This window comes from Dasypus novemcinctus, chromosome 10 (assembly GCF_030445035.2).
Source record: "Dasypus novemcinctus isolate mDasNov1 chromosome 10, mDasNov1.1.hap2, whole genome shotgun sequence".
Taxonomy (NCBI): Eukaryota; Metazoa; Chordata; class Mammalia; order Cingulata; family Dasypodidae; genus Dasypus; species Dasypus novemcinctus.
In genome coordinates this window covers 101,518,927-101,529,338 of record NC_080682.1, presented here as the reverse complement: position 1 = coordinate 101,529,338, position 10,412 = coordinate 101,518,927, and the positions used below count along the sequence as shown (strand labels likewise).

Sequence of the window (10,412 nt, the reverse complement as noted above, 5' to 3'; positions counted from 1 at the left end):
GGGTGATCCTGGAGTCCTCTCTCTCATGGCAGAGTAAAATGACAGGTTTTTTCTTTGTATGTCACTGAGTATTTCTTCCATTTATAAACGATTCTAGCAAGAGGGCCAAGAGGTACCCTAGGTCATGCCTCACTTAAGTACTCCAATCAAAGGCCCCCAATTGAATTTAATCCAATGAAAGGGTCTCACACCCACAGAAATGGATTAACTCCAAGAACATGATTTTTTTTCTGGGATTCACAAAAGCTTCAAACTGTCAGAGATTTCCATATTTCATTCTTTGTTTTCCTCATGTCCTTTCATTCTTTCTGTGTTTTCCTTTATCTCTTGGAGGATTTTTTTTAATTTTAAATTTTTATTTTATTTATTTTATTTATTGCTCTCTCCTTCCCCTCCCCCACCCCAGTTGTCTGTTCTCTGTGTCCATTCGCTGTGTGTTCTTTTGTGTCCGCTAGTATTCTTGTCAGTGGCAACCAGAATCTGTATCTCGTTCTGTTGCGTCATCTTGTTGCTTCAGCTCTCTGTGTGTGTGGCACCATTCCTGGGCAGGCTGTACTTTCTTCGCACTGGGCAGCTCTCCTTACAGGGTGCACTCCTTGCACGTGGGGCTCCCCTACGCGGGGGACAACCCTGTGTGGCATGACACTCCTTGCACACATCAGCACTGCGCGTGGGCCAGCTCATCACATGGGTCAGGAGGCCTGGGGTTTGAACCTTGGACCTTCCATGTAGTAGGTGGACGTCCTATCCATTGCTTCCTTCTTTGAGCATTTTGAAGATGATTTTTAAACGTCTCTGTCTGGTAAGTCCAAAGTCTCATCCTCTTTATTGGTAGTTCTGAATTTTTATCTTGTTCCTTTGGATGGGCCATCATCTCCTATTTTTTTGTTTGTCTTGTAATCACTTGTTGCACAATGTGCATTTTAATATTTTAAAGTGTTAACTCTGGGATTTGGTCCCTGTTCTGTCTGTTTCTGAAGTTTATATTCAGCTAGTGATATGATAGAGATTTTCTTGATTGCCAGGAGCTAATCAAAACAAACAAACTAAAGCAAAATCACTTTCCACTGTCTGCAAATTGTGTCTGCTTTGACTGGTGGTATTCTTCAGAGCTTAGTCTTCCTGTCAAGAATATCAGCTCATCTGTCTTATCTGTTCTACATTGAGCCAGATCTGAGGAACCTGATGCTTTTCCTGTGCTTAGATCCCATTTGTCAGAGGGATGGAACTATCTTGCTTGCAGTTGCAGATACTCTCTGTTCTTTGGGATGGGAGTTATCCATCACCATCTCCTTATTAGTTGTCCTGGGTGAGTCCGGTGCACTGGAGAGTAGGTGCTGCAACTTGGCTGTGATTCAGCATCAACCAGCACATGAACACACCAAAGATTTAAGTCTCTTGGCATATATTTAACAAGTATAGTGTTAATTACAGGTTCAAATAAAAGGGACAGAAGAGCCACGTATAGGAAAACTATCAATGAATCTAACTCTGTTATATTAGAGAGAACTGATTCCGAATTAAGGCTCACTGACTGGGTGCTGAATTCCTGAGTTTGTCTGCCCTCTAGATGTCTAGAGCCCTCAGGAGCCCAACTGTTTGAGGCACTGTTTACTGTGGCAGTTATTGAGATCCTGCTGAGATGTGCATAAGTGGAACCCCTGGAATGACCTCTTGACTCACTTTGAAATTTCTTAGCCATAAAAACTCATTTATATTTAATATTTTCCCCTTTTAGTCAAAGTCGTTTTCTAGATGCACCGCTAGTTGGTTCTTCATAATAATTCATCTCTCCCCACACATCCCCCATCACCCACAACCCACACCAATTATCCTCCCCTGCCACAGCTGTGACCCTTCTGTGGTCCAAAACCTCTTGAAAAAGGAATTTAAAAAACCAAATAAAATTAAGTAATAATTAAAAATATAACAAATAAATACAAAAAATTTTTAAAAAATTGGAATAAAATTTTTTATACATTGTGACTTTTATCATTGTAAGATATGTTTTTTTATATGTGTAGTGACAATTTCTTCCATATGGTCCTCCTGTGTCTTATTTTTCCATTTTTTTTAAAAAGGTATTTTTTAAAAAAAGATTTATTTATTTATTTAATCCCCCCCTCCCTCCCCGGTTGTCTGTTCTCTGTGTCTATTTGCTGCGTCTTGTTTCTTTGTCCGCTTCTGTTGTCGTCAGCGGCACGGGAAGTGTGGTCGGCGCCAATCCTGGGCAGGCTGCACTTTCTTTCGCGCTGGGTGGCTCTCCTTACAGGACACATTCCTTGTGTGTGGGGCTCCCCTATGTGGGGGACACCCCTGCATGGCGCGGCACTCCTTGCGCGCATCAGCACTGTGCATGGGCCAGCTCCACATGGGTCAAGGAGCTCCCATGTGGTAGACGGTCGCCCTAACCACTGGGCCAAGTCCATTTCCCCATTTTTCCATTTTTAAAGAAGGTTTATTTTAAAAAATTAAAAAAAAAATTAAAAGTTACTTATATTACATAAATGATACATAAAAAATATAGGAGGTTCCCATATGCCCATCTCCCCACACCCCCTACATTTTCCCACATTAACAATATCCTTCAGTAGTGAGGTGCATTCATTGCAATTGTATAACACATTTTGGGGCATTGCCAGTAAAAGTGGATTAAAGTTTGCATTGTATGTGTGGCACCATTCCTGGGCAGGCTGCACTTTTTTTGTGCCGGGTGGCTCTCCTTATGAGGCGCACTCCTTACGTGTGGGGCTCCCCTATGCAGGGGACACCCCTGCGTGGCAGGACGCTCCTTGCGTGCATTGGCACTGCATGTGGGCCAGCTCATGACATGGGTCAGGAAGCCCTGGGTTTGAATGCTGGAACTCCCACTCCAGTGATGGGCCCTTGATACTGATAACTCTGCTTATGAGTCTGTGTGCTTGAACTTTCAACTAGGCCTAGACCTGCAGAGTGCTTACGAGTTACCTCCTGAGAGCCCCCATGTTGCTCAAATGTGGTCACTCTCTAAGCCAAACTCAGCATGTGAATGCATTACCTACCCCCCAGCTTGGGACATGACTCCTGGCAATGAGCCTCCCTGGCACTGATGGATTACTACCAAGCACCAGCTGGTGATGAAACTAGAAAAAGACCTTGAATAAAAGGGGGAAATGGTAAAGACATATGAATTTATATGTCTAAGAGAGTTCAAAATGAGTTGGGAGGTCATCAGAGGGGTCATGATTATGCATGTCTCAGCAGGATCTCAGAGACAAAGTAGATACAATACCAGAGCAGACGACTCTGGAGTTCAGTGCTTTGCCAGTGTTGTTCCTGCCAGTATCACCCTGATGAGGCCTTTACCTTGGAACAGTAATTGTTTCCTGTTTCCAGGTTCTCTGGACTCTCCCAGAATCATCCTCATTGTACCCCCTCAGACCAGCACCTTTTGGGCAGCTCAATACACCCACTTCAACAAGATGTATGCATCCTAGCTTCATGGGGTCCTTGCTCCAACCTTCTAAGGTACAGCATTAACCAAGTAGTATACCTTCTCATAGCTCTACATCCCAGCTCTACAGAGCTCTTTGTCTGAGTTCCTGATGTATCAGCAGGGTCCTGGTAATCCCTCCTAGTCAGATGTCTGAGTCCTAGCTCTCTTGGGCCTTTTCTCCAAAGTTCTAGAGTTCTGATGATCTCAATCTCTTCTCCCTGGTCCCTATAGGTTGGTAGCTGTTTTCTGCTATCTCTGTGTTGCCTCAAGGTTTTTCAAGCCCCTGTTTAATTCCCTAAATTAAATTCTCTGTTGAAATAACCAGTGTGATTTCTGTTTCCTGACTGGATCCTGAATGACAAGGTTTTTGGAGACTGCTCAAATTTCATACTGGTTTTCTCTTTAAGAAAATGTTGAAAAGTTGGAACTGGGAGAGAATGCAATAAGATCCCAGCTGTTCTTTTGTGTTTAATGTTGATGGTTCTGTGAAAACAGTGCTCAGAGAATTCTTGCTCTGCCTAGAGTTTGTTTTTTATCTTATGACCACCAAGTAGCTCAATATTTTGGTATAGCTGGGTATCAACCTAGGTCTGTTGGACTCTAATGCTCATGTTCTTTTCTCTCTATTAAATGACCTACTTAGGTGCTGGCAGGGACAGAGAAGTAGAAGGCAAGGCCTTGAGGGACTATTTAGAGAGCATTAGGATAGAGATATTTAGCCATATTTTGAAATCATATCTGGTTGCCTTCAACATTTATGGAAAAAAAACAGTGTCTGACCTTGCAAGGAGTAGCCTCCTCAGGTTGGAGTGTACTGTGACTCTCTACCTCCCTAATATATTCTTAGGATTACATTATTTTACTGAATTAAATCAAGAAATATTTATTAGGCCTTTTTGGAAGCTTGGGTGTTCCTCTCTGGTAAAGGAAAGGAGTGATTTGGCAGTGGGGTTCTGGTAGTGTGTATATCTTTAAACCAAAAGAGTACCCTGATGAGGGCAATTTCTTTCCCAAGTATGGAAAACATGCCTTCTCCATCATTCTGGTGGTTTTTGAGGGACCATAACTCCTCCATCAGCCTGGGTGCTCCAAGGATGGAAACACTGGCATCCTTGTTTCTCTCCTTTGCACATTGGCAGACTCAAGTCCTCTCAGGATGACTTCCATAGTATTGCACTCTCTTGTTCCCAAAGACAATACATACATGTCTGTTTTTTCTCCTTGTGTGTACCCAACCCCATGTCTTCCAAAAAAAAAAAAAAATCAAGAAACATGCACTCCCCATATATAATATCTGCTGCACTTATCACATACTGCTACATGTCACAGAGCTGTAGCCAACAGTAACATAAATTAAAAATTCCCTACAGGGGTTGAAAAACAGATTGGAACTGGTAAAAGAAAGAATTAGTGAACTTGAAGATAAGACAATTGAAATCATCCAGTCTGAGGAGAAAAAGGAAGACAAAATGCACAAAAATGAACAGAACCCAAGGAATCCATGGGATAATATTAGGCTTACAAATACATATACTATGAGAGTTCCAGAAGAAGGAGAGAATATTCTAAGAAATAATGACAGAAAACTCCCTAAATTTAAGAAAAGACATGAATATACAAATCTAGGATGCTTAATGAACTCCAATAGGGTAAACTCAAATAGACCCACACCACAGGATATTGTAATTAAACTGTCATATGCCAAAGACAAAGAATTATGGAAGCTGCAAGAGAGAAGCATTATGTCACATACAAAGGAGTTTCAATAAGATTAATTGCCAATTTCTCATGAATAACCATGGAGACAAGAAGACAATGGGAGGACACATTTAAAGTGATGAAAGAAAAAAATTGCCAATGAAGAATTCTATATTAGAGAAAACTATCTTTCAAAAATGAGGGAAAGATGAAGACAATTGAAGATAAACAAAAGTTGAGGGAGTTTGTCACCAGTAGACTGGCTCCAAAATAGATGCTAAAGAGAGTTTTGCAAGTTGAAAGGAAAGGGCAATAGATTAGAGATTGAAGCTGCATGAAGAAATAAAGATCTCCAGTAAAAGTAATGACAGGGGTAAATATAAGTACCAGTGCTATTGTATTTTTGGCTTGTAACTCCACTTTTTATTTCCTACAGGATCCAAAAGGTGAGTGCATAAAATATAATGGTAAATCAGTGGTTTTGGACTCATAATATATAAACATGTAATTTGTGACAAGAATAACATAAAGGTTATTTATGTTAGGGGGATGACCTAGAGCAATAGGAATCTAGTTTTTTGTATACTATTGAAGTTAGGTTGGTATCAAAGAAAAATTAGATTTTTCTAAATTTAGGATGTTAAATTTAAGCCCTGTGGTAACTACAAAGAAAATATGGGAGAATATGTAAGTTCACAGAGACTGAAATTAGAGTACAGGTTCCCAAGGGTTTGGTCAAAGGGAAGGGGCACTTAATGCAATATATGTATATAGTTTCTACTTGGGGAGATGGAAAGTTTTAGTAATTGAAGGTGGTGAGGGTGCCACATCACAGCAAATGTGATTAATTCCACTGAATTTTATGCTTGGCAGTGGTTGAAATGGGAAAGTTTATGTTGTACATTTATTGCCAAAATTTAATAAAGAAAGAAAGCAACTAAAAAGACAATGACAATTAAATGCAATACGTGATCATGGATAGGATCTAGTAAGGGAGGAGAGAAGGGTCAAAAGGACATTAGGGGTCATATGAAAAAATCTGAATAGAGACCACAAGCTTTATACCAGTTTTACATTTCCTGAACTTGATAACTGCTTGTAAACCAGATGCATAGGTATATGCCTTTTCTCTTAGTACATGCCAGTATTAGGTGTTCAAGGAGCATGATGTATACAACCTGCACTCAAGTGTTCAGAAATTGGATTGCTAGACAGATATATGGATATAATAGACAGACAGACAGACAGACAAACAGATAGATAGATAGATAGATAGGTAGGTAGGTAGGTAGATAGATAGAATAATTTTAAATTGGAATGAAAGGAAAGGAAACAAATATCCTGGTCACATCTTGGTTCATCTCCCAGAATCACAACACCTCTGAAGTCTTGTATTTTAGTAAATTTATTTCCAGCATCTTATTTATTCCTTTCCCCTGTAACCAAACTTTTATATCTCAGGATGAGCTCTAAATCGTTTGTCCTTCCATGTTTCAGAACCCTCCTGTTTTCCCTGTACTTCACACACTTGGATTTCAGTCATTGCAGAGTCTCTCTCACCAGTAATCTGGTTTTTCTACTGTTCCCTTCTGACAATTGGATGAAAGCTGTGCCTGCACTGCTAAGTATCTCTGCAGAAACTACACAACTGTACAGTTCTGTGCCTCTCTTTGCTCCTTTCTTTCTATATCAGGAGAGAAGGGTCCCTCTTGTTGCAAGACTCAAACTTCCTACTTTGCTCTTGTTCCCATATGGCACTTCATTTAATCTATTAACCCCTAGATTTCTTCCTGCTTTGGCTCCTCTCCTTTCAATTTGGTAGGTAATATTATTATCTCCATTTTTCAGAGGAGGAAACGGAGGTTCAGAGAGAATTCCAAGATTGCCCCAAGAATCAAATCTAGATCCCTCCCTCTCCAAGACCCCTATTCTTTCTACTCTGAAAAGTTTACCTGTATCCTCTTCTCTACCTTCCTCTCCATATATGGCTCCCTATTTCCCCCATAAACTTCTTTTTCCCAGACCCACTCAGAATCACATTGACTAACACCTGTCTCCCTTAAAGTTCACGAGGGCAAGGGCCATATTGTGCTCATCATTGTATCCCCAGGACCTGAAGAAATGAACTGCCTTAGCTAAAGTCCTTAACTACCTGCTTATCATTTCATCAAAGGGCCCTTAATTCTCATTCCTTTTGATCCATCAGAGGACTTGACATAGATTTAACCACTATGATCTTCTTAAAACATTCTCTTCCCTTGGTTTTGGTGAACCCACTCTCTCCTTGTTCCTCCTGCCTCTCCTACCCCTGCTTACAAAATCAGTCATCTGATTTCTCTTATAATGTCTGCTTCTCTTCGCCCCTGCTGTAACCAGTAAGGTTCAGGCCATCTGTTAGAGCCTCTTAATGGATCTCTTAGCTTCCAGCCTTTTCTTCCTCTAATCCACATTCTACTATGACTGAAACACAAATCTGATCTTGACACATCCAATGGTTTTGGGTTCTAAAATGGCTACAAGCTACCTAAAATAGAAGTTCAAACTCATTATCATGATAGACAAGACCTTTAATGATCTGGCCTCAGCTTATTCATCCAGCCTCATACCTCACACCCCACTTGATAGTGAGAGTGACTGTGAGACTCACAAGTCATACAGAATCAGGAAGGAAGCTCCCTTTGTGAGGGCAGGGATGAGGATTTCTCAGCAGAGCCCTCTGGCTGTGCCCTTTGAAACAGAGTTGGCAGGTGCTGCCTGATTTCCTTGGTCCTGGCCCCATAGATGATGGGGTTGACCAGACATGGAAGCAGCAGGTAGAAGGCACTGAGCAGGTTGTGCACGTCCTGGGAGGCAGTGCGGGCCACACGGTAGACAATGGATGAGGACATGGTGGAGAAGTAGACTGTGAAGATGACTAGCAGGTGGGAGCCACAGGTGTTTAGGGCCTTGGAACGTGCTCGGCCTGATGAAATCTTGAACGCAGCATGGATGATGTGGGAGTAAGAGGCTACAAGGAGGAGCATATCTAGGACTCTATTGAAGATGCGCACAATGAGTCCCACAGTCTTGTTGAGGGAGATGTCCCCACAGGAGAGCTTCATCAGGGCCATATGCTCACATGCAAAGTGGTGGATGATGTCTGAGCGGCAGAAGCGAACCCGGGAGGCCAACCCCACTACTGGAGCCACAACACATATGCTCTTGGCAGCTGCCATCACCACCAGGCCAGCCAGCAGTTGGCCTGTCACTATCTCTAGGTAACGCAGTGGATAGCAGATAGCAACATAGCGGTCCAGGGCCATGACTAGAAGGATATTGCAGTCAAAGACATTGAGGAAATAGATGCTGCGTATTCTTTGTCTGCTTCTGTTGTTGTCAGTGGCATGGGAATCTGTGTTTCCTTTTGTTCCGTCATCTTGCTGTGTCGGCTCTCTGTGTTTGCAGCACCATTCCTGGGCAGGCTGAACTTCCTTTCGCTCTGGGTGGTTCTCCTTATGGGGCGCACTCCTTGAGCATGGGGCTCCCCTATGCGGGGACACCCCTGCATGGCATGGTACTCCTTGCGCACATCAGCACTGAGCATGGGCCAGCTCCACACAGGTCAAGGAGGCCGGGGATTTGAACTGCGGACCTCCTTTGTGGTAGATGGACGCCCTAACCACTGGGCCAGCTCCACCACCTAGGGAATTTTTCATTTCAGTTATTGTGTTCTTCAATTTCAGTATTTCTGTTGAGGATCTCAAAGAGTTGGCTGTTATAACAAGAATTTATTAGGGTAAAAGCTTACAGTTCTGAGTCTATGACAATGTCCAAATCACAGCATCACCAGAGTTGCCATCTTGCTGAATTCCACTGAGGGCAACCAGGCACTTGGAGGCATCATCTAAAGATGCTTTCTCGGAGGTGGGGCAAGGTGGCTTCTGAGTGAGTGCACCTCATAATCTCTCCTGCAAAGAAGCAGCTGAGTAGGGTTGGAGTCCTGCTGGTCCAGGCTGTTTTGGGTGCTTGCAGGGCAGGCGGTGTCTGAATGTTGATTTAGTGGGACTGTGACAGAGGAGATTCTTGCAAGAGGTAGAATTTTGGGTCTCTTTCACAGAGGTCGGGGTTGTGAGTGGGACCCTTCCCCTTGGGGCTGGCAGTCCTGTGGTGGCGATTCCTGAAGGCTTTGCTGCACTGGGGAGTTCCCAAGCACTGAGCGGGCTGTTTTGGGGGCCTGCAGGGTGGAAGATGTCTGGAAGTCAATTTGGTGAGACAGTGACAGAGGAGATTCTTGCAGGAGGTGGAATTTTGGGTTTCTGACATGGAGGTCAGAGGTTCTGGCTGGAGCCCCTCCCCCTAGGGCTGGCGGCTGGGCTGCGGTGATCCCTGGGATCTTTCTTGTGTGGGGAGTTCCAAACCCTGAGCGGGCTGTTTCGGGGGACTTGCAGGGCAGGAGGTGTCTGGAAGTCGATTTGATGGGACAATGATGGAGGAGATTCTTGCGAGAAGTGGAATTTTGGGTTTCTGACATGCAAGTCAGAGGTTCTGGCTGGAGCCCTTCCGCCTAGAGCTGGCAGCCCATCCACAGTGGTCCCTGAAATCTTTGTAGTGCAGTGGCACCCCCAGCGGGCTGTTTCAGGGGCTTGAAGGGCAGGAGGTATCTGGATGTCGATTTGGAGACACAGTGACAGAAGAGACTCTTGTGAGAGGTGAAATTTTGGGTTTCTGACATGGAGGTCAGAAGGTGCGGGCGGGACAACTCCCCCTAGGGCTGGCACCCAGCTGCGGGGATCCCTGAAGGCTGTGTTGTGCTGTGATGCTCCCAGGCCCCCTGTTAACCAGATGTGTGGTTCCCAAGTCTGAGTCCCCTAAACCCTGGTGGCCCATGCTCCAGAGACTCACACACCTTGAGGCTGCAATGTCACAGACTTCCCATCCCTGAATCCACTGTGCCCTGAGGTCCATCTGAGGTTCTTCATTACCTTAGCCCTTGGCATTTGTGTTTTTTTTTTTCTTCTTTATTTTATTTTATTTTTTTCTTGTCTTGGTTGCTAATATTGCATTGTCTCCTGGTGTTTTCTCCCATTTTATCCCCCAAGGTCCTTCTTCATTTATTTACTTTTTCTTCTCCTTTTCTTGTTTGTTTCCTCCCCTTTTCTTTGCCCATGCCCTTTTTTCACCTTTTTCTTTTTCTTTTCTCTTCTTCTTTTCTTTTCTTTATATAATAGGTGCTGCAGAGAGCGCTTCACACTTGCTTTGT

General features: G+C 43.4%; 1 protein-coding gene across 1 annotated transcript; it reads right to left on the bottom strand.

The window, feature by feature from the left end:
* Nucleotides 1-7,833: 7,833 nt before the first annotated feature.
* LOC101423595 (olfactory receptor 52K1-like) lies at nt 7,834-10,117 on the bottom strand. The gene is made up of 2 exons (XM_071218369.1): nt 10,059-10,117; nt 7,834-8,539 (listed from the first exon to the last, which is right to left on the bottom strand). Exons 1-2 carry the CDS (start codon nt 10,115-10,117, stop codon nt 7,834-7,836), a joined length of 765 nt encoding a protein of 254 aa, XP_071074470.1.
* Nucleotides 10,118-10,412: the final 295 nt, after the last annotated feature.